This window comes from Myotis brandtii, unplaced genomic scaffold, assembly GCF_000412655.1.
Source record: "Myotis brandtii unplaced genomic scaffold, ASM41265v1 scaffold1858, whole genome shotgun sequence".
NCBI lineage: Eukaryota > Metazoa > Chordata > Mammalia > Chiroptera > Vespertilionidae > Myotis > Myotis brandtii.
The window spans coordinates 59,188-83,566 of record NW_005356896.1 but is presented as its reverse complement, the minus strand read 5'-3'; the positions used below and the strand labels follow the sequence as shown (position 1 = coordinate 83,566).

Sequence of the window (24,379 nt, the reverse complement as noted above, 5' to 3'; positions counted from 1 at the left end):
ATGTAAATATCTGATATGCAGGATGGTCTTAGGCGACCCCTGTGAAAGGGTCGTTCAAACGCCAAAGGGGTCGCGACCCACAGGTTGAGAACCACTGCAATAGACCATTCATCAGCTTCCAGGTGTGCTCTTTCGGGGTCGTGGTCTCCACTGACTGGTCGGTGCCAGGGCCGGGGTCATTAGTCAGTGTAGCTGGTCCTGAGGCAGCCAAGGCACCACTTGTCTGGTTTTGCTGCTTTTTGAGGCCTGGAGCTGAAATGCAACTGAGGCCTAGATGTTGTCTTTAGAGGAGATGGCCTAACCAGTGATAGGAAAGATCAGGGGTCCAAACCCTGTGACCAGTGCTATGCTGGGGAGGATAGGTTACCCTGGGGGCAAGGTGCTTGTCTCCTCTGTTTGGCCCCTTGCCAGGCATCCGGGACTTTCTGCCCTGGTGAGTTTCCGTACCTGGCCCATTGTACTTGCTCTGGGGGTCTAACATTTTTGGAGTCAGAAAAAATATCTGTAATAAACATTATTCCATTAGCCCAAACTTAACGGAAAACTAAATCTGGGCACGTTTGGTATTCCCTTCCTATTGACTCAGTGTGTTTCTTAAAACTTCACGGAGCAGGAGCCGTGGTCCCTTCCGGCTCCAGGTGTGGGTGTGAGTGTCCAGCTTCAGGGAACCCTCCCGCTTCTCCCAGCTCTTCACCTTTCCCAACTTCAAATCCTGCTCGCCCTGTCGTTCTGCATGGGATTGGGTTTGCATTTAAGGAGGTTTTCATTGTTTTTATAAAAGGCCTTTTTCCAACAACGTCGTCTTTGGACAAGGAAGAAGAAGAGGTGAAAGTTGATGCATTTTTAAGGCCCAGGACTCCCCAGCTCCCTGCGTCCACCTGTTGGCAGTTCAGCGGTTCTGAGCGTGGCTCCTGGCTTCCCATTTTCCTCCCTGGGAGCTTTTTCCTGCTCGTTCCCAAGAGGTTGAGTCCATAAGTCAGGCTTTACTCCCAGTTCTCTCAACTGCTCTCGCCATGGACTCTTAGAAGTTGTTTTTGAAAAGAGCCTGTATTTCTTCCCCTGAATTTTTAAAACAAAGATTTTGAGCACTGGGTGAAACTGTTAGTGAGAGGACTGAGCTGGAAGGAGCTGCGGGTCGAGTAACTCTCTCATTTCCCTGATGAGAAAACGGGCTCAGGTGAGGGTTTGCACGGGGTTCCCGGGAGCTAACACCTCCACCTGCGCTGCTTCCCGCTGTGGGCTTGGGTATCGCGGGGTCTGGAGCTGGGCCGTCCTGTGCTCTGGGGAGAGGCTGTGACAGGAGCTGGTCAGGCTGCTGGCTGGTGGAGGAACAGGAAGTGTCCCAGGGAGATGACAAAAGGGAACAGAGGAGCCTTTCTCTCTGGTAAGATCTCTGTCCTGACGCTGCCAGGAGGCCTTTGAAATGTAGAACTGAAGTTGCTCTTCAGTAATAAAGAAGCAGTGCTGCCCTGAGGGTACCTGTGTGTATCAGGCAGTTGTCTTTTTGGACAGTAATGTTCATTGGAGTGATTAGTTCGAGGATACCAGGTAGAATGAGTTCTTATATTTCCAATGATAATTTAATATTTGATGAAGAGGGAGCAGTAATGAAAATCCAATCTTGAGATATGTATAGGGAAATAATAGCTAGTTATTTCTTATTATGAAAGCAATTCTTCAATGTAATATTACTTAGTATACTTTACATCAGAGTTCCTCAAACTTTTTAAACGGGGCCAGTTCACTGCCCCTCAGACCGTTGGAGGGCCGGACTATAGTTTTAAAAAAAACTATGAACAAATTCCTATGCACACTGCACATATCTTATTTTGAAGTAAAAAAACAAAACGGGAACAAATACAATATTTGTATTTGCACGTGGCCCGCGGGCCGTAGTTTGAGGACCCCTGCTTTACGTTTTCAGACATCTCCAAAGTTATTTCTAAATCCTGTCTCTGTGTCTAACTTATTACCCTTTTTCAATGTGCAGGGTGTAAGAAGTTTGAAGCTCTCCCATTTTGAACCTCGGTATATCCTGGTGCTACCCCTGAACAAGAAAAAATACGAGGGCCACCTGCGGAGGAAAGGGCTCTTCAGTCGTGTAGAGATTGAATTTGCTGTCTCCCGAGTGGACCATTACATTAAAATTAATCAGAAATCTCCAGGATTTTTTGATGCAGTGATCAATGCAGGTTGGTAACTTGTAGCAAAGTTTTATTTCTGAAGGTCACTGGGAACTTGGGGAATCTGCTTTAAGTATATTGTTATTGTTGGCTGAGTGCAGTTACTTGTGGTTGTAGGCCTGAGGCTGTTTCCTTGTTGGCTCCCTGCCAGGAGTTGTCCTCAGTCCAGAGCTGTTCCCAGGTCCTGTCCATGTCGTGGGGCCACCCTAGGACATTGCCTGCCATGATATTCATAAACTTAAATGGAGCTAAAAAATCGCTACCGTCCACAGTTGCCAATTGGCTATATGTTGATAGGATTCTGGTGTTTTAAAGTACACTCTCTCTTTGCCACAGATGATCTGGATGCTGCCTACCAACAGCTGAGTCAGCTGGTTCAGGAGTACCTTGGACTGGGTCAGGACACCGCCACAGGTTTGGCTCCACCTGCAGGTACAGTGCTAGCCACTTGGTGCCAGAATTTGTGTGTGAGGAGAGGAAAACAAATCTTTGAGTAGTTGAGTACAGTGGGGCCTTGACTTACGAGTTTAATTCGTTCTGAGACTGAGCTTGTTAAGGAGCTCGTTAACTCAAATTACTCTGTCAACTCAAAGCAAAAAATCAGCCGAGAGACAGCTGGTATCTCAAAAAACTCGTTAGTCGGGACACTCGTAAGTCAAGGCCCCACTGTACTATCAACCAGGCTCAAGCTGCGTGTAGCTCCTTAGTCCCCACACTTCCCCTGGGGCCATCCTCCCCACAGACAGCCGAGTTGAGTGAGCCCCCTGGGCCTGTCCCTCTGCTTGTCTCAGGGGCCACAGGGGAACCCAGAGGACTGCCCTTCAGGGATGTGCGGGGCAGAGCCTGGGAGGCTGGCAGTACACAGGCTGGTCAGCCTCACAGGTCAGAACTTTGCCTCCCAGAGGTTTGGCTCCCATAGGGTCCCTCAAGACTGTGTTCTGCTTGGCAGGTTTGTGTTTACTGTTGTTTTAGTCCAAGAGATTTCTCTGCGTTGCCCTAGCCCTCAAAAAGTGGCGCCGCAGAGTGTAGCGTGAGAGCGCGGGCCAGAGCCTGTGAGCCAGCCCTGGCCCTGCCGCTCCTCCGGGCAAGCTGCTTACTGCTCTGAGCTTCAGGTTACTGCCTTCTAAATGGATTGAATGCTCCCCACGGCCTCATGGGTCGTGTGTGAGCAGCAGTGATGTGGGATATGTGAGTGCATCTCCTCGGAATCTAGGATTCTACTGTTGTTTTAGTCCAAGAGATTTCTCTGCGTTGCCCTAGCCCTCAAAAAGTGGCGCCGCAGAGTGTAGCGTGAGAGCGCGGGCCAGAGCCTGTGAGCCAGCCCTAGCCCTGCCGCTCCTCCGGGCAAGCTGCTTACTGCTCTGAGCTTCAGGTTACTGCCTTCTAAATGGATTGAGTGTTCCCCACGGCCTCATGGGTCGTGTGTGAGCAGGAGTGATTGGGATATGTGAGTGCATCTCCTAGGAATCTAGGATTCTTAAGTTAGAATTTTCGAACCTGAGTCATTTGAAATGTATTTATAAGGTTCCCCCAGATCTACCTCATACTCACTAGGATGACTATAACAAAAACCAAAACATACACAAAATATGTTGGCATGGATGTAAAGAAATTGGGAATGTAAAATGGTATAGCTGCTCTGAAAATCAATATGGTGGTTCCTCAAAAAATTAAAAACAGAATTACCTAAAAAAATAGAAAAGGAAAAAAATAGAATCACCTTGTGACCTAGAAATTCCACTTCTGCGTATATGCCCCCAAAGAACTGAAAGCAGAGACATGAACAGATATTTGTACGCCTGTGGTCGTAGCAGCATTATTTACAGCAGCCAAAATGGGGAAGCTACCCAATGTCTATGGAAGGATGAACGGATAAACAAAATGTGGTGTATGCCTACAATGGGACACTATTCTTCCTTAAAAAAGAAAGCAATTCTGACACCTGCTACAACATAGATAAACTTGGGAACATTATGCTAAGTGAAATAAGCCAGACACAAGAACACAAATACTATATGATTCCGCAGATAGGAGGCGAACTCGTTAAAGACCGAAAGTAGAAGAGTGGTGGCCGGGGGCTGGAGGAGTGGGGCGGGGTTTCCGTTCCCCAAGAGGAAAGGAGTTCTGCAGACGGTGGTGGTGATGGCTGCACAACACTGTGAGTGTACCGAACGCCAGTGACTTGTGCTCTCTAAATATGGTTAACCCGGTAAATTTTATGTGACGTGTTATTTTACCACCATAATAAAAACAAGGCGCCACCAATGGGCGGAACCACATTCCCAAGTTGCTCATTGTGAACCGCTAACTGGAGACTTGGCTGCTGTGTGGATGCCCACAGCTTGGTGTACACGTGGTTTCTAGCCTCTGTGACTCTGCCCAGGTAGGACAGGGCCAGTGCGTCCTGCCAGGCGGGGGCAGAACGGTCCCGAATCCACCAGTTACACTGGCTGTGCCAGTGGTTCTCAACTTTGGCTGCACATTAGAACCACCTGGGAATCTTTTTAAAATCCTGATTTCTGGGCCTCATCCTCCCCATAACAAAGAAACAGAATCTCCGGAGGATGAGGCCCAGAAACCAGGATTTTAAAAAGATTCCCAGGTGATTCTAATGTGCAGCCAAAGTTGAGAACCACTGTCTTAGAGGCAAGTAAGGAGAGGACGATCTACTCTCTGTAGTGCCCCTGAGGAAAGTGTGCCCTGTGTGAAACAGGCAGGAGCGGAGGCGTGGAGGGCGGGCTCCGTCCACAGTCCCGGGGCGGTGTGTTTGCGTCAGGCAGCGGCTCTTCAGCACCTGTGCCCCCCCGAGCAGCGCAGGCTATCTAATGAGGCCTCGGTAGCTTGATGGAAGTTTCTCTTGAGGAAATCTGGCTCCCTTTGCTTTAAATCCTTGCCGACCCAGCAGCCTCCTCCTGATCTTTAATTTGGTCCCCTGGGTGGTCCTGTCCCGGTGGGGGCTGTCCCTTACGTTAGAACACCCTGCCCCGATCCCTGAGCCAGGCCCATCTCCCATTGTAAATTAATAAATTGATGTCCTGGCTTTTAAATCAGCCCCTTGTGGGTTTGGATAAACATGAGTCAGTCCCCCGAGCCTGACCAGTTCTGAGTAACGGAGGAAAGTGCGCTTCTGGATCCGTGGCTCTGGGGCACCTCTGAGTGGTGGTCACGTCTGTGCAGGATTCTGTCTCTGACTCAACAGTCAGCGGGGGCAGCAGGGGAGGGAAGGGAAGAGCCATAGGGGGACAGCGTGTGTTCGCGTGTGTGTGTGTGGGGGCGGGGGGTCATCTCCATTGTTTCTTATTCTGCAACTGCCAGAAACTCTCACTGTTGCATGCAGTTGCTATTCAGGAAATTAATAGACCAGATAATGTGTGCGTAGGAAAATGGACTCCCATTTTCAAAGGTATAATAAAACTTCATTTTTTTGCACTAATTAGGTTAGCCCTGTCTGACTTAATGAAAAGTGTGAATTAAAGAATTTGTAAGTTCTCAGATCATTTCATAACTGTAACAGGGCCATCCAGTTATTGACTAATAGAATTCCATCTTTCCCAAAGCAGATGGGAGTGTTTGTGATTAATATATCAAATCACTAAACCCAACAGCCCCTGTTTTTCTGGCAGGTTTAGTATTTTAGAATAAAATATGTTTTTCTTAAGATGCCACATACTTTCTTATTTATACAGTTAATTTGTTGAAGTTTTTTTTTTATTTCTCAGTTGATGGTTTAAGGATGGATTTGACTTTTTTGTGGAGCCTAAACATTATTCAAGTGAGTATTAAAAAATTCTCATTAACATTGTCCATTTTCTAATTTATAGTGTCTCTAGTGGCCCAAGAGTAGAACCAGAGATTCACAGCTGGGAAGTATTGCCAAGGAGCATGGGCCAGGTGTTTACAGGCTCACTGAGGGGGCGGGGCCAGGTGTTTACAGGCTCACTGAGGGGCGGGCGCACCACAGCTACCACCAGGTGAAGGTCAGGACTCCATCAGGGTCATTGCCACAGGCCCTGCTGGCTCTCACCTGTTTGCCTGTCACTCTGATGTTAATTTCTGTAGTTTAGGTATATCTATATAAATGTTTATACTAGTATTACACATATAAGTGGGACCCCAAGAAACAAAAGTTGGTAATTTCAGTATAGTGGAATATTTTATATATATAATTGAGCTAAGAAGGTAAGAATATATTTAAGATCCTGTGAAAGACAGTTTTGTCTGAGCAATTAGAAACTGGACTAAAAGTAGGAATCCTTAATTTTATATTCTCAATGTCACCAATAATGATTAATTTAGAGAAATCACTTAAACACCCATTTCTTTTTTAAAAAGTCAACACATGTAATATTATGGAACACTGTTAGAGTCCAGTCTTCGGAGCTGAGGTGTGCCCAGCTGGTTAGAGCATCTATATTACATGTTAGTACACACAGGAATCTGATGGCCAACAGCATTCTTTTCATAGAAACAGGGATCCTGTATCAATGCAAACTGGAAATTATTCCCAAATATTTGATATTATAATAGACTAGACATATTATAATGGATTCATGCACCCTGGGGTCCCTCGGCCTGGCCTGCAGAGATAGGGCCAAAACCAGCAGTCCGACATCCCCGAGGGGTCCCGGAGTGCGAGAGGGCACTCTGCAAAATTGCTGTCATTCGGCAGCACCTATGTTGAGCATCTGCCCCCTGGTGGTCAGTGCATGTCATAGCTACCAGCTGGTCAGCTGGTTGGCCGGTCACTTAAGCTTTTATATATATATATAGAGAGAGAGATGATTTTATCTCTGGTAGTTCTATGTTGTTTATTTGTAACTGAGAATGCAGTTTTAATTCCTTTTCTTCAACAATGAAAGTGGCACAAAGTGGTAAAAGTAAACCCCAGATTATCAATCCTGAGCTGATAGCAGGCCCATCAGCCTGGCCCCAGAAAGCTAAACCTGCAGCAGGGGAGAGACTAACTGAATTTTTATTCCATGCAGGTATAAAATAGTGACTTTAGGTACAGAGGAATTATAAAACCTTGAGATCTTTAGATCTACCATTAATTAAAAGTGTATAGCAATTAAAGTACACAGTTATCTTATTTTTTTTTCCCTATAGCAATACAGGTAAATATTTCTAAACTATAAAGACCAAAAAAGCCAAGTAAACAATATAACTTCTATAAAATTAGGAAAAACTCACTATATTCACAATTCAGTGTAAGGGATACCTTTACCCTCCATATGTCTCCATACAGCCCATTTCTTCCAGTAAAGCTTTTCTTTTCCTTTTTTCATTTTTCATTTTTAATGATTTTAGAGAGAGGAAAGGGGAGAGAGAGAGAGAAGCATCGATTTGTTGCTCACTTATTTGTGCATTCATTGATTGAGTCTTGTATGTGCCATGACCAGGAATCAAACCCACAACCTTGGTGTATTGGGATGCCAGCTGAGCTGGGTAACCAACCGAGCTACCCGACCAGGCTCTAGCAAAGCTTTATAAAGAGCCGATCCAACTTCCACCCTGCATTCTCGCTATAGAGATCATAACATGAAATTATATTTGCAAGTCATTCAGAATTCTGACTAATGATGGAGGAAATTGATGATGGCGATGAGCAAACAGGGGAAATTGGTCAATTTGCCAGTCCATAAAGTGGTGCCGTTATCTCTAATAAAGGGTATGGCATCATTTGACAAATTACATGAACAGTTAAACTGTGGAAGTCAGGGGAAATCCTGCATGTCTGATTGCAGGAAACCAGGAAGACTTAAAGAACCTCAGCATTGGGTTTCACTCTTCTTATATTTTTCTAGATTTCTATGTAGTAAAAAGAAATAACATAAAACATGCCATTTTAACCATTTTAAGTATACGACTTAGTGTTATTAATTACACTCACAATGTTGCCTAACCATTATCACTACCCGTTTTCCAAAATTTTCCATCACCGCAAACAGAAACTCTGTATCCCTTAAGTAATAACTCCTCCCGGGACTTGGTAACCGCTAACCTATTTTCTGTCTCTATGAATTTGCCTATTCTAGATGTTTTCACTGTTATTATATTTGGTTTTAACCTGTTTCTTGACTAAATTTGTGTTCTAATTTATAAGCGATGTAAACTAGGGAGATAAGAATGATGATCAGGGCATCCCCCCAGACACCCTACCAAGAGGCAAGCTCTTCCCCTGTCCCCACCCCCTTCCACAGAGACGCCTGGTTTGAGGGGATGCGGAGGATGCGCACCTACACTACCTGGGGCAGTCCAAGCTCATACCCTGGGACCACCTCGGGGGCCTGACTTGTTTGGTCTCCCCCAAAGTGAGCTGAGGCTAGTTTCTTCAGGGCCGTTCTAGGCTGTGCTGCCTCTGAGTGATAGCATGCAGAGCCATGTCCTTAGACTGGCTTAAGGTGCTATAGGGACATGAGAACAGCAGGGCTTCTATCATAAACAGTGCTTATTGGGGTGATGGTGTCTCTGAGACTGTCCATGAGACCCAGTCACTCAGAGAACTTGCTGTCATAGTGAACAAAGGAAGCAGTCCCCCTCTGCAGCATTGCCATTGACAGTGGCCTCAGCGAGCCTTTATACAAAACATCTATCTTTATTGTTGAAAGTATTACAGATCTCCCCCCCCCCTTTTTTTCCCATTGGTCCCTCCACCCTGCACCCATGCCCACTCCAGGCCTCCACCACATCTTGTCTGCGTCCATGGGCTATGCATATCCTATATAATAAAAGGCCAATATGCAAATCGACCAAACAGCAGAACGACCAGTTGCTATGATGCACACTGACCCACCAGGGGTCAGATGCTCAATGCAGGAGCTGCCGCCTGGTGGTCAGTGTGCTCCCATAGGGGGAGCACTGTTCAGCCAGAAGCTGGGCTCACCAGCAGGCTCACAGCTGGTGAGCACAGTGGTGGTGGTGGGAGCCTCTCCCGCCTCTGAGGCAGCACTAAGGAGCAGCGAGCCCGGCTTCTGGCTGAGTGGCACTCCACTCCCCGTGTGGAGCGGGCCTAAGCCGGCAGGTGGACATCCCTGAGGGGTCCCAGACTGCAAGAGGGTGCAGGCTGGGCTGAGGGAATACCCCCTCCTTCAGTACATGAATGTCATGTACCTGGCCTCTAGTATGCATATAAGTTCCGCAGTTAATCTCTCCCTACCCACCCACCCCCGCCTTCCCTCTGAGATGTGTCAGTCTGTTCCGTGCTTCTGTGTCTCTGGACCTATTTTGTTCATTTGTTTCTTTTGTTCATTAGATTCCAAATATGAGTGAGATCATGTGATGCTTGTCTTTCTCTGACTGGCTTATTTCGCTTAACATAATACTCTTCAGGTCCCTCCAAGAGATCTGTCTCAAAGGGTATGAGATCCTTCTTTTTTACAGCTGCGTAGTATTCTATGGTGTAAATGTACCACAACTTTTTTATCTACTCATCTACCGAAGGGCACTTGGGCTGTTTCCAGATCTTAGCTATTGTAAATTGTGCTGCTATGAACATAGGGTGCATACCATTCTTTTTTATTGGTGTTTTGGGTTTCTTAGAATATATTCCTAGAAGTGGGATCACTGTATCAAATAGCAGTTCTATATTTAATTTTTTGAGGAAACCCCATACTGTTTTCCAGTCTGCATTCCCATTAGCAGTGTACTAGGGTTCCCTTTTCTCCACATCCTTGCCAGCACTTGTCATTTGTTGATTTTTCAATGATAGCCATCTGACAGGTGTGAGGTGATACCTCTTTGTTTTAATTTGCATCTCTGATGATCATTGACTTTGAGCATTTTTTTGTATGTCTCTTGGCCATCTGTATGGCACTTTGGAGAAGTGTCTATTTAGGTCCTTTGCCCATGTTTTAATTGGATTGTTGTCTTCCTTTTGTTAAGTTGTATGAGTTCCTTATATATTTTGGAAATTAACCCCTTTTCAGATGTATCATTTGCAAATATGTTCTCCCATACAGTGGGCGCCCTCTTCATTTTGTTGATGGTTTCTTTTGCTGTGCAAAAGCTTTTTATTTTAATGTAGTCCCATTTGTTTATTTTCTCGTATTTCCCTTACCCTAGGACAGTGATGGCGAACCTATGACACGCATGTCAGAGGTGACACACGAACTCATTTTTTTGGTTGATTTTTCTTTGTTAAGTGGCATTTAAATATATAAAATAAATATCAAAAATATAAGTCTTTGTTTTACTATGGTTGCAAATATAAAAAAATTTCTATAGGTGACATGGCACTAGAGTTAAGTTGGGGTTTTTCAAAATGCTGACATGCCGAGCTCAAAAGGTTCGCCATCACTGCCCTAGGAGATGTATTGGCAAACATATTGCTACAAGAAATGTCTGAGATTTTGCTGCCTATGGTTTCTTCTAAGATTTTATGGCTTCACGACTTTTAAGTTTTTAATCCATTTTGAGTTTATTTTTGTGTATGGTGTAAGTTGGTGGTCTAGATTCATATTTTTGCACGTACTAGTATCTATCCAATTTTTCCAACACTATTTATTAAAAAGACTGTCTTTATTCCACTGTATGCTCTTGCCTTCTTTGTCAAATATTAATTGAGTGTAATGGCCTGGGTCGATTTCTGGGGTCTCTATTCTGCTCCATTGATCTATATGCCTGTTCTTGTGACAAATACCACATTGTTTTGAGTACAGTGGCTTTGCGGTATAACTTGATATCTGGTATTGTGATTTCTCAGCTTTGTTCTTCTTTCTCAAGATTGCTGTGGCTATTCGGGGCCTTTTTTGGTTCCATATAAATTTTTGTCTAGATCTGCCATTGGTATTTTAACAGGGGTTGCATGGAAAATATAGATTGCTTTGGGTAGTATGGACATTTTAATGATGTTGATTCTACTAATCCATAAACATGGTATATTCTTCCCTTGTTTATATCTTTCTCTATCTCTTTTTTTAATGTCCTGTAATTTTCCAAGTATCAAATAGCAGTTGGATATTTGATACTTGGAAAATTACCTCCTTGGTTAAATTTATTCCTAAGTATCTTAATTTTTTGTTGCAGTGGTAAATGGGGTTGTTTTTTAGTTCCTCTTTCTGAGAATCCGTTATTGGTGTATAAAAATGCCATCAATTTCTGAGAGTTAATTTTGTATCCTGCTACATTGCTGAGTTCATTTATTAAGTCTAGTTGTTTTTTGGTGGGGTACTTTTTTGGTGGGTAGTTTTTGGTGAGTTTTCTATGTACAGTATCATGCCATCTGCAAATAATGAGAGTTTTACTTCCTCCTTTCCAATTTGGATACCTTTTATGTTTTCTTCTTGCTTGATTGCTGTGGCGAGGACTTCCAGTACTATGTTGATAAGAGTGGTGAAAGTGGACATTCTTTTCTTGCTCCTGTTCTTAGGGAAAATGGTTTAATTTTTGCCAACGACTGAGTATGATGTTGACTGTAGATTTGTCATATATGGCCTTTATCATGTTGAGGTATGATCCCGCTATTCCCACTTTCCTGAGAGTTTTTATCACAAAAGGGTGTTGGATTTTGGTGAATACTTTTTCTGTGTCAATTGAAATGATCATGTGATTTTTGTCTTTCAATCTGTTTATGTGATGTATCACGTTTATTGAGAGCCATTTTGGATGCCAGGGAAGACTCAGAGGGAAAAGGGTAGCCCCGGGGGTGAGGTGGGGTGGCAACCTGAATGGGGGATCCTGGGGAGCAGCACCTCTGAGCCACGGGGCCTGAGGGTTCTCTGGGCTCTACGCCCTCCTTCCTTCTGCCATCCAGCACTTGTTTCCTGAGTGCTGCGGAGCTTCACGCACCTGCTGGGGTTGGTGCGCTGGCACGCCTCCCGCAGAGCGCAGTGTCTCTGAGGGGCTGCCAGTACACAAGGAAACCGAGGGACTTTGTTTGGCTTAGACGCCCATCTCCTACTTCCTGCCCCTGAAAGCAGCCTGGGCCTGCAAGGTGGGGAAACGTAAATCTCATTCACTTAGCAAATGTTCTTGCCACTCTCAGAGCTGGATATAAATGTTGGTTCTGTGAGTAACCTCTTTATGTTTATTCAGTAAAGTGCATGTTTTCAGTTGACTAAGGTTCTAAATTCCATTAACTAAGAGAAATCTGGACACTTCGTACCCCCAGGAGCAGGGATGGTTGTATGCTTCTATATGTGCAATCTCATGCTTTACATGGGCCTGGGTGCAGCAAAGGGCAAGGTGTTTTTGGTGATTAACTTCTGAAGAGAGTCTTCGCTAACGTCTTTTTATATCAAAGCAGGAGACCCCTCGAACAAGAAGACGCCCTCCGGGGTCCCAGCACACCTGGTTCCCTCCCCCAGGCGCCTGGCAAAACTGCAGGCAGACGGCCTGGCCGCAGAGCGTCTCTCTGGGGGGCAGGTCCCTGAAAACCAGAACCGGGAGCTGAGTCCGGGGGGAGCCACCCCTCAGGGAGAGCCTTCTCCCCGTGGTCACATCGGCGCTGAGGCTCCTGCACAGCCCGGGTCGTCGGCTCTGAGCATCGCCCCCGAGGCCCAGGCCGCATCCCCAAACCAGAAGGAAGGCGATGCGCCACAGTCAGCTCTTTCCTCAACAAGAACCACCACAAACCCCCCTGAAAACGAGGCCGGGACATCCGAGCCGGTAGCAGGTGAAGAAGGGCAGGGGCCCCCTCGGCTCCCTGACCCACCTCCAGCCCCCAGCCCTCCGCCGGAACAGAATGAGGAGTCGGGGGAGGTCGAGGTGACCCCCACCGACCCACCCTCGCCCGAACCTCCACAGGGGCCTGGCCCGACACCCCTCAGCCCCCAGAGAAGCCAGGCTGAAGAGACTGAGTCAGCTGATTTGCCACCCAGCAGTTCCCATCATGACCCCCCAGGACAGCCGTCCCACCCCAAAGGGGCTCTGATGCTGGGAGAATCTCAACATCCCCTGGAGGAGGGAACTCCAGAGGCGGGAGTCAGGGTCAGCACTCCTTTCCCAGGACCGCCGCCCCCCCAAGACCCAGGAATCAGCAGGCAGCCCCAGGACAGGGGAGACCCAGCGGCTTTGCTTTCCAGAAGCCAACTGGCCCCCAGCAGGCTGCCCCGGCCGCGGGTCCTCGCTCCCCTCCAGAGCCCGAGGCCCTCCCCCCGACTCCCCTCACCCCGCGCAGCCGCAGATCAACCCAGGACGCCCTCTCCGAAGCCTCCACCAGCTCAGGAAGGGGACCCCGGCAAACTCCCTCTCATCAGCCCCCCAAATTCCAAACCACCACCGCACCTGAGCCCCCATCCAGGCCACAGTCCTCAGCACGTCCAGGAGGAGAGCGTCAGGGAGGTGAAACTCCCTCTGATCAGCCCCCCCACCCAGGAGCACACCCCCCAGCCTGCCCCTGACCTGCCCCAGGAAGAGGAGGCCCCGGGGGTCAGGCTCCCTCGCCTTCCCACGCCCCTGCCTCAGAACCGGGGGGCCCGTCATCAGGCAAGGTCTGCCAAGGAGAGGCAAGCACCCCAAGGTGGCCGCTCTTCCAGCAAGAAGATTCCGGATATGCAGGCATCACCCCCAAACCAAGAGCCTGTGCAGCAAGCAGTAGCGAGGAAAAAAAAACTCCCTGCCCAGAGAGGGACAGCTAGAGGACCAGCACACCTGACAGAGGTGCCGCCCACAAGCCACCAGACAGCCTTGCAGCCAGAATCCCAGAGCAGACCCACCGGCCCAGAGACCGCCGCCGCCCCTAACCCCAGCCCTCCCCGGAGCCCTCAGAGGAGCCAGAAAAGCAGAGCCCACCCCCCAGGGATTCCTGAGCCACCCCACGCTGAGCCAGCACCTGGGGATCCCGGATTACAGGAACAGGAAAGGGGAAAAGTGCAGCATTCCAGAAAAAAGGCCCATGCCAACCTCCCCCCAAATGACCTGGTTCAGAAGGTAGTTACGTCCACCAAAGGGCCATCTTCGAAAAGAGAGCGTGCTGGAGGGCTCTCTCAAGAAAATAAAACCACCCTTGGCAGTGATCGGCCCACCCGGGAGGGTCCGCTGGCCCACGGGAGAGCTCCCCGCCATGCAGAGTCCACTGCGGGCGGTCCCGCCTCCACGGGGCGTCCAAGGAGAAAAGAAGAGGCTCATCACAGGGGAAGGTCTTGGAAGGGAGAGCCGGTGTCAGACCTCCCGGAGCAGGATGTCTCAGCCCCCACCCCGCAGCCTGCCCCAGGGACCAGCGAGACCAGAGAGGGCTCTGTCCAAGGGGACGATGCTTCCAGGCAGCAAACCAATGAGAAACACACCCCAAAACACGAAGGGGCATCCCACGACAGAAGCCCTGCTGCACCCCAGAATCCAGTGTCTGCTGAGGAGCAGGGTGGCCGGCAGGAGAGGCTGCGAGCCAGGGGCAGCCAGAGCACCAAGGTTTAGCAGTGCCAGTGCCCGAAGAAGTGCTGACCCAGGACCCCAGGATGGAGAGCGTGGCCAGGGCGCTGAGCTCACACCCAATGTCCCTCTGCAACCCGAGTCATCCAAGAAGGGCCCACCCGTACCGCCCAGTCCAGCCACTGGGTTCTTAGAAGACAGCCAGTCTTTGCCCTTCGGTGCCTCTTTTGTGGCTGGTCATTGCAGCCTGGAAGAGCAGCCCTTATAAAGAGAGACACCAGCCAGCAGTGCCCCCGCCAGCCGACAGCGCTGGGCATGGCGGTGTCAGCAGGAGCCCTGGTGTCCAGATGCATATGAGCCCAACAGGAGTCAGCTTGGGGGAGGCGGTGCTGTGTTGCCATTAAGTTTTGTTCTGTTCCTTAGAAAAGCCGCTTTTATATTGGAACACTCTCCTGCCTCCTACATTACTGAGGGGTCCGAAAGCAGGAACCCCGAGGAAGGAAGCCTCTGCAGTGTGTGGGTCTTGGTCTCTCCCACATGCACAGTTGACATGTGGGAACCTTCGGAAGGCCAGAGGACACGATCTCCTTGTGCGTGACCCTGTGATGCAACATTTCAGATCCTGTTGGCACATACTGCTTTAAACTGACTTTTGTTTGAAATGTACTTCAAAATGAATACCTTCCTCCCTCTCTGAATAGGAGCCTCTTGTAAATTAGCTCACACCTTCATTATGCCCAACCATCTGGCTGAATCCGTTAAAAGAATTGGGGGGTGGGGGGAGCAGGGGTTCAGGTGAATTCGTTTTCATGTATTCAGACCATCAGGATTCTTTTGCTGGCCAGTGACAGGTGTCCAACCAGAGCCAGCTTATGTGAATGTCTTAGACGGGAGTGGAACGGTCTCACACAACCAAACTGTGGGGAGGGCAGAGGTGCAGAGAGATTGGGATCCAGCTGTTGGACATAACCTGTGCTCTTGTCATCGGAGTATTTTGTGATCTACTGATTCTTGTCTCCTGGCCCCTGGCCGCCACCTGGACTCTCATCACCTCCTGGACTCTCGTCAGTTCTCCTCCCTGTTTTCTCCTCCGTGTTGCCTTTATTCTCTCTGATACTAATGACTGCATATCAGTTTCTGCAGGTGGCAGGGAACTCGGCCACTAACACCTCTCAAGTTTTACATCTCATCTCATCTAACAACTGGCAGCTCCCACTACTAGAAAGGGATCGGTTCAAGTGTTCCTTGATCATAAGATTTTTTTAAAGTTGAGGGAAAGACTCTGGCCCAGCTTGGGTCAGGCTCATTCTTAAACCAGTCTACTCTGTCACATGGAGACCTACCCCTTGTGCCCACTCCTGGAGTGTGTGGAGTCTGCATTCCCAGAAAGAGGATATTGTGAGCAAAGCAGCCAACCCAAGATTCAACTCTTAAAAAGTTGCAAGATACTTACTGCATGCTTATTATCCTGGGTATACAGTGGCATGCTAAGTTGTGTTTGGCATTCTGTATTTTAAAGTGTAATTGACGACTAAATCCCTGTATAAATGTGTCTTATCTTACACAGAAGGTATGCATCCACAAAATTGAATGTATGTCAAATGGTATTTCAAGGGCAGTAGAGGAAATTGATATTTTTTTTCTAAATATGTTTTGATCGATTTGAAAAAGAAAGGATGGGAGAGGGAGAGAAACATTGATGAGAGAGAAACATCAACATCAGTCGCCTGCCTCCTGTACTCCCCCTACTGGGGATCAAGCTGGCAACCTGGGCATGTGCCCTGAGTGGGAATTGAACCAGTGACCTCTTGGTTCATGGGTTGATGCTCAACCACTGAGCCACACTGGCTGGGCAAGAAATTGATATTCTTAAATTCATGATGCAAGTATCCTCTTGTCAAACTAAAAGCCTGTGTTATACTGGTAATTACCCTCTGATTTATCTGGTTTGTCCAAAATGAAAGTAAGAAGGTGAATTTTAACATTTTTATTGTGTTAGTTTATTCAAGAAGCATTGATTACCTCCTATGTGCCAGACACTGTGATAGTTGCTACATATAGTGAGATGATGAGGACACTTCGAGGAGCTTGCACGTCAACAGAGGAGACAGTTAGGGTTTGTTACAGCACCATGTGACTTGGGCAGCTGGAGGCCTGGCAGAATCTAGGCTAAGTTCAGCGTCACGTAGGCAAGAAAATTATTTACCGATTTTTCCAGAATGTCATAAGGATACCAAGAAGGGCACTGAATTCCGCCTGGGATGTGGAGATTGAATCAGGAAACATTTCGAAGAGGAGGTGGTCCTTCAGCTAAGTCCCCAAGGTTGCAGAATTAGTCAGCAGACTGATGGGAGAGAGGGGAGGTTTCTCAGAAGAGCAAACAGCATACACAGGATCAAGCACAGCATATTCTAACGACCCACATGCTGGGAGAGCCCCAGGCATATGTAAGTTCAAAGGGCCTTCTGTGCTATGCCAGTGAACGTGGAGCTTGATCGTCCAACAATGGGATTACGTTTTTATCTTAGAGGCATCTGTTTAGAGATGGTATAGGGGATGAATTTGAGGAAAGCAATGTCAGAGGCAGGAAAAATGGCTGAAAAGCTCTTGTACTAGTCCTGATCAGACAGTAAGGGCCAGAAATAAGGCCTTGTGGCAGGAACGGAGAGTCAAGAGTTATTTGGGTTGGGTGTATGGGAAGGCAGGTTGTGAAAGAGCAAACAGCATACACAGGAGCAGGCACAGGAGGAATGCCTGCTGTTTGTCCCATTTTGGGTTGGGTGTATGGGAAGGCAGGTTGTGAAAGAGGGAAATAATAAGGGTAACCTCCTGCTGCTTATGAGCTGTGTGTGGGGCATTTTGGTGGCACCAACACCTCACTTAGGTGAACAGTTTAAAATGTCCCGTGATTTCCTCTTTGTGCAACTGTTTTGGAGGCTCCTCAGTGCATTTGGGTTGCATTTTCATTGGGGTAGTAATGGAGGGAGAAGCCAAATTTCTCTCCACTTGATTTGAAGGGAAGCTCGGGCCTCCTTCCCGGGGTCAGTGATAGAGAATGTTTTAGTGTGTGTTTGTGCTTCTGTTTGGTGGCACAGTGTCTCAGATGCAGTGCAGCTGGACAGCATTTTGTCTGTGGTCCAAGGAAAGGAGTCGAGAAAATCACCGGCTCCTCTCTGGTGAGACGTTTTTACTGCTATTACTGACTTTCTTGGTGTAAGGAAAGCAACTGCTTTTTGATGGCAGAATATAAATATTCAAAAACTGTCATTTTCCATCTACATTGACAAAATTCATATCACTTCCATTCGCTATGTCTCTCAGCAAAGCTATCTCTATAGGGAGAAATTATGGACTTTAGACATTCTATTAGCTAATGTCATTTTCAGTGTTTGAAAGGAAGTCTGGCCCCTAGTATTCAAATCATCAGAGATAATAGTTCCACCGGACATATGAGAGCCTTCTTCAAATGTTTAAAGAGCTAAGTCAATTATTTTTAGGTTTCAAAATATAATTGGACAAAGGACGTGATTTGTTAATTCATAACAGAGGAAATAAAAAGAACCAGTAAATATGTCAAAAGTATTTAACCTCTCTATAAGTTAAAACCAAATAGACATTTTTGGGGTACCAAACTGGCAAAGATGGAAAACAAATTAATACCTGTTCTTGGTGAGGCTAAGGGTAAGAGCACTTTCTGTGTCATCATTCAAACGTAAATTGAGCCCTAGCCGGTTTTGCTCAGTGGATAGAGCCTCGGCCTGCGGGACGACTGAAGGGTCCTGGGTTCGATTACAGTTCCAAGTCACATGCCTGGGTTGTGGGCTCAATCCCCAGTGTGGGGTATGCAGGAGGCAGCTGATCAATGATTCTATCTCATCATTGATGTTTCTCTCTCTCTCTCCTTCTCCCTCTCTGAAATCAATCAAAATAAAAAAATAAAGTAAATTGGCACAACTTTTCTGGGGACAGTTTTATAATATCTGTCAAAACCTTAAAAATTGTTCATATCTTGAACCTCATAATTCCAATCCAAGAATTATAAGGAAATAATTTATATACAAGGATGATCATATTAATGTCTTTATTTAAAAAATCTGAAAATAACCAAACCATCTAATGGGATTTAAAAATAAGTTTTGGAAACATGTTATGGTACAGCCACATGCTGGAATGCTGTGTTGCCTTTAGAATCATGCTGTAGAGGACTATGGAGAAGAGGAAAATATTTGATCCTCCAAATTTCACTTCAGATAATTGCGCTATTTGCATAGTGTCAAAGACAGTGTGTCTAAGTGAATTTAATTAGTTGCTTAGTTCAATTTGAAAGACATAATTCTAGAAATCACTTTTCTTTACTGATCAGGCATTCAGAGAAGAAGATAAGAAGAGCCTATTTCTTTGTGTTGATGATAGATAATGTTAGAAGACCAAATCTTAATCTTAAAAGTGATTTTGAGAGCGTAGTCATGATTAGGAAAGCTGAAGACCTTTTTTAAAAAAAACATGTTTTTATTGATTTTATTTTTTAAATATATTTTTATTGATTTCAAAGAGGAAAGGAGAGGGAAAGAGAGATAGGAAATCAGTGATGAGAGAGAATCATTGATTGGCTGCCTCCTGCACACCCCTTTTGGGGGATCGAGCCCGCAACCCAGGCATTTGCCCTTGACCAGAATCAAACCTGGGACCTTTCAGTCCGCAGGCCAGCTGCTCTATCCACTGAGCCAAACCAGCTAGGGCACCTTTTTTTTTATTACTATTATTATTATCATTATTATTAAAGATTATAAATTTAGAAGCTCATGAATTCGAATAACACTAAATGTCAAAATATTAATTAGAAACTTCAGTTTCACTATGGTTTAGCTGTGTGAACTTGGGTAAGTACAAAGTTCTCACATGTAAAATGGAAATAATATTAGCTATCTCCAGATTATTGTGAAGATTAAATGAGTGAATATATTGGAAAACACCCAGAACAACGCTTGACACATAGTAATGCTGATATTAGTGTTTGTTAGTATTAACATGTAAGCAGCAAAAAAATGTTTTTTACGAACTTAAATTTTATTTTTCAATTACAGTTTACATTCCCTATTATTTTGTAGTAGTTTCAGGTGTACAGCATAGTGGTCAGTACTTTACAAAGTGTACCTCTGATATTTCCAGTACCCACCTGGCTGCAATATTATTCTCTATGCTGTACTTTACATCCAGTGACTATGTTGTAGCTACCAATCTGTACTTCTTAATCTCTTCACCTTTTTCACGCAGTCCCCAGGCCCCCTCCCCTCTGGCAACCATCAGTTTGTTCGCTGTATCTTTATGTCTGTTTCTATTTTGTTTATTCATTTTATTTTGTTCTTTAGATTTCACATATAAGTGAAATAATCTGGTATTTGTCTTTCTCTGACTTACTTATTAGCATAATACCCTGTGGGTACATCCGTGCTGTCACAAATGGTAAGATTTTATCCTTTTTATGGCCAAGTAATATTCCATTGTGTATGTGGACCACAACTTTTTTATCTGCTCATCTGTTGATGAGCACTTGAGTTGTTTCCATATCTAATAACAAATTTTTTAAAGTAGCATTTTATCATTAATCAGAATAGGACAATACGGTCAAACTAGGTGTAAATATTTGGCAAATGGGATACCCATCTCTGAAAATCCTTTTAAAAACATGCATCTGTTGATGAGCACTTGAGTTGTTTCCATATCTAAAAACAAATTTTTCTAAATAGCATTTTATCATTAATCAGAATAGGACAATAACAGTCAAACTAGGTGTAAATATTTGGCAAATGGGATACCAGTCTCTGAAAATCCTTTTAAAAACATTGACAACCTTGACTGAATTAGAAAGAAACTGTGGTTCAGTTACTTAGCTCAGATTCTTTCACGAGCTTTCACAGGCAGCACTGAAACTCATGATGCTCACAGAAAAGCCTTCTAAAGCAGCGCCTGGCACATAGGACATGCTCAGTTAGTGTTACCTATTATTTTTACTATTACTATTTACTTACTGATCAAATCAGAGGCACTTGTAGTTATGTTTCAAATGGCAGATGCTGTCAAGTTACTTGACTCAGGAATAAACTACCAGATAGGGGGCATTTCTGTCTGTTGTGGGGTGAGACAGACTGGCTTCTGCATGCTACCAAATCTAAAGACCACCAGTTTCCAAAGGAAAAAAATAGAAAAACAAAGTGAAAAAGGGCAAAAAATAAAAAATGCCTTTGTTAAAGGAATTGACCAGTGAAACATCTTTGAAAGAATTGTTTTTGAAGACTGAGCCCTTATCAAGCGAAGACCACACTCACCCCGTGTAAGTGGGTGTTTGGGTTGGATAAAAATCACATCAGAACTCGAGTTATCAAACAATACTGCTCAAAGGAGAAGAAACTTTAGTGTGTATTCAGCTCCCTCAAGGTTTCTATCCTTTTTCCTGCCAATCATCGCTACCCTTTTCTTCTCTTTTCCCTTTCCCAAATTCTACACACATCTAGGTCTTATGTATCACGTTTCGCCTCTTGAAATTTACCTGTCCTTTATGGTATCGCCTTCAAGATGTCAATTAATTGCTGCACAATAAACTCATCCATTTTAGAGAACTGAAATTCAGGGTACTTTTGTTATATGTTTTAGTTAGGACATTCTGAATACAGTGTCCAAACAGTGACCCCTAGTTCAACTCTCCTGAAGGCATTCCAGGTACAAGGCTTCTACTTCAATGAAGGATGAAGTTCAGCGGCAAGAAACCCTTTCTGTACCTCACCCTGTCTGTCTGAGAATGCACATTCACACACTTCCCTTTGTCCTGATGTAGAGCCTGTCCTCTGTTTAAATAGCCGATTATTCCTTTGATTGGACACTCAAGAATAAAGTACTTTACTGTTAGAATAGCTTAATTGGTATATTCATTTTACCATACGTAACATGAGCATTATTACTGCATTTCCTTGGACTTACGTGGTAGCTTTATACTTTAAAAGCTTATTTTACTATGGAAAATTATTATGGATATTATGTAAAATGATTATTTTTCTACTTGCTATCATTTCTTATAAGCACAGATCTATAAAACCTTTAAGATTTAATTCTGTCCTGAAAAAATAGATTCCTTTGGTGCCTTCAGTTTTGTGGGCACACTTCCTAATGAACAGCTTTTCCCTTAACTTTCCACTACAAATTATGTAACTGTCCTACTAAAAATAAACGTTTTTCATTGCATAGCAGATTTTTGCTCTTTGTTTGGTCTTTTTTATGGTTACATATTTCAGCATTGAGACTCTTTTACAAGGATTTTAAAGGTATTTACATTTTATATAGGTATGCCTGTTTAATCATAAGTATAAATTACTCTTGTTAGTAAAAAAAATTTGCACACGGTATTTTTATTACCTAATGTTATTAGTGTAGCCTCATTATTACCTACATAAACATGTTTTTTAAAAGCTCCATTTGAGTGGTAAAAAAAAGTGAACAATATGGAAATCATCGGGCTGGCTGAGAACTTTTGTCTAAAAATTAAGGGCTATTTCCAAGCCATACATTTCCAAGTGTCTTCAAAGAGAAACTCTAGTAGGGATTCACTTTTTGCAACGCTTTATATAAATGGTAAAAAGTGTGTATTTAGCCCTGCTGGTGTGACTTGATGGTTGAACGTTGACCCATAAACCAGGAGATCGAGGTTCGCCAGCTTGTGGGCTTGATCCCCTGTGGGGGGCGTGCAGGAGGCAGCCTATCTATAATTCTCTCTAATTACTGATGTTTCAATCTCTCTCTCCCTTTCCCTTCCTCTCTCTGAAATCAATTAAAAATGTAAATTTATATTTAAAATGGTTAAGTTTCTTGTTTTTGGGCAAGAGAGTGACTCAGTTATTTTCCTATACATATAACCTCATTAATACAGAAAAATTGGTTATTAAAATAGTGATTTTTGGTTTTCAAAATACAGTTGATCCTTGAACAACACATGGGTTAGGGGGCACTAGCTTCCCGTATGGTTGAAAAATATACATATAACTTCTTATTCCCCAAAAGCTTAGCTACTAAGCCTACTATAGACCAGAAGCCTTACTCATGACATAACCAGGGGTCCTCAAACTACGGCCCGCGGGCCACATGCAAATACAAATATTGTATTTGTTCCCGTTTTGTTTTTTTACTTCAAAATAAGATATGTGCAGTGTGCATAGGAATTTGTTCATAGTATTTTTTTAAACTATAGTCCAGCCCTCCAACGGTCTGAGGGACAGTGAACTGGCCCCCTGTTTAAAAAGTTTGAGGACCCCTGACAGTCGATTAACACATATTTTGTATGTCATATGTATTACATACTGTATTCTTATGATAAAGTAAGCTATATAAAAGAAAATGTTATTAAGAAATCATAAGGAAAATACATTTACTGTATTTATTGAAAAAATACACATATAAGTGGACCCTACAGTTCCAATCCATGTTTTTCAAGGGTCAACTGTATTCACAATTTGACCCCTAGATTCTTATTTTATTACTAGTTATTGACATTGCTGTGGGCCTGTAGTATTAGATCATCAGCATCTTTTATTTTCTACTTTCTTTTATAAAGTAAAAGGCCTTGTTTAGACTGCGTGATGATATGATATTAAACACACGTACAAATGTTTTATTCTTAGGAACATGGCTTCTACTGCATTTATTACTTAGGTTGGATTCTATGCTCATTCTTTTTAAATGGTTTAGATAAATATTATTTTAAATCATTTGACTGCAAGAGGATATAATTCTAACTAAAAGGTCTAAGCTATTTAGAATTAATTTGAGATGTAGTTACAGATATTTCATTTATATTTTCCTGCATATAGTAATGGCACAAATCCATAAAATAACTTTAAAATTTGTCAGGCATCATTAAATTCACTTATACTTCATTGGAGCAGTTTAAATAAATTTAGCCTATATACTGAAGAACTTGGTATTTTTGTGTACTGTAAAGTAATTTTTATCTTTTTAATGTTGCCTCAAGGTTGACTTTAATTTAGGTACTTTGAATAAGATCCCATTAAGAAACTTTGTTGTAGGGTATTATAACATTGGGAATTATGGTGTGTGTTTTTAATTTTTTGTTGTTGTTGTTGTTGTTAATCCTCCCCTGAGGATATTTTTTCCATTGATTTTTGCACAGAGTGGAAGGGAGGGGGAGAGTCAGAGAAACATCAATGTAAGAGAGACACATCCATTAGTTCCCTCCCACATGTGCCCTGAACGGGGCCTGGAATTGAGCCTGCAACCCAGTTATGTGCCCTTGACCAGAATCAAACCCAAAACCCTTCACTCTAACCACTGAGCAAACTGGCTAGAGCTGATGTGTTTTTTTAAATTGAGAAATAGAAACTCTTGTCCATTGATGTATTAAGACTTTAGAAACTATATTAAGAACTGTATGAAACTGTTTATTATAGGAGTCCAAGTCATTAAAGTGGTGGCATTACAATGCAGTTAATAGTGATCTTTACCTAAAATGTCTTGTTGCTGAGAAGCCATTAAAATACAACTGCATTGTATCATCAGGTAGAAGTTGGTTTCTTTACACTATAGTACAAATGACTTACATCTCAGAAAGGAACAAGGCACCCTGACACAAATGCTATCTACACTAATAAAAGACAAACATGCAAATTGACCGTACCTTCGCTATGCCTTAAGCCACGCTCACCAGCCAGTCAGAGCAACTAGATGCAAATTAACCCAACCAAGATGGTGGCTGGCAGCCACGGAGCTGGAGCAAGCAGGAGGCTTGGTTGCCCCAATGATGGAGGAAGCCAAGCTTCCCTGCCTGCCGCGGCTGGCTTTGAGCTCCACTCAAAGCAACAAAGTTTCAATTATAGAAGGTAAATAAA

The 24,379-nt window shown here is 44.3% G+C and overlaps 1 protein-coding gene across 1 annotated transcript in view; it reads left to right on the top strand.

Moving 5' to 3' along the window:
• The window catches only part of LRGUK (leucine-rich repeats and guanylate kinase domain containing), a gene marked incomplete at its 5' end in the record, with an annotated part of 101,588 nt that overhangs the window by 49,792 nt on the left and 27,417 nt on the right, over positions 1-24,379 (top strand). The window contains 2 exons of the mRNA XM_005864116.2: positions 1,991-2,192; positions 2,520-2,615. Of these exons, the coding sequence (XP_005864178.1) occupies positions 1,991-2,192; positions 2,520-2,615 (298 nt within the window). The remainder of the gene's footprint in view (positions 1-1,990; positions 2,193-2,519; positions 2,616-24,379) is intronic.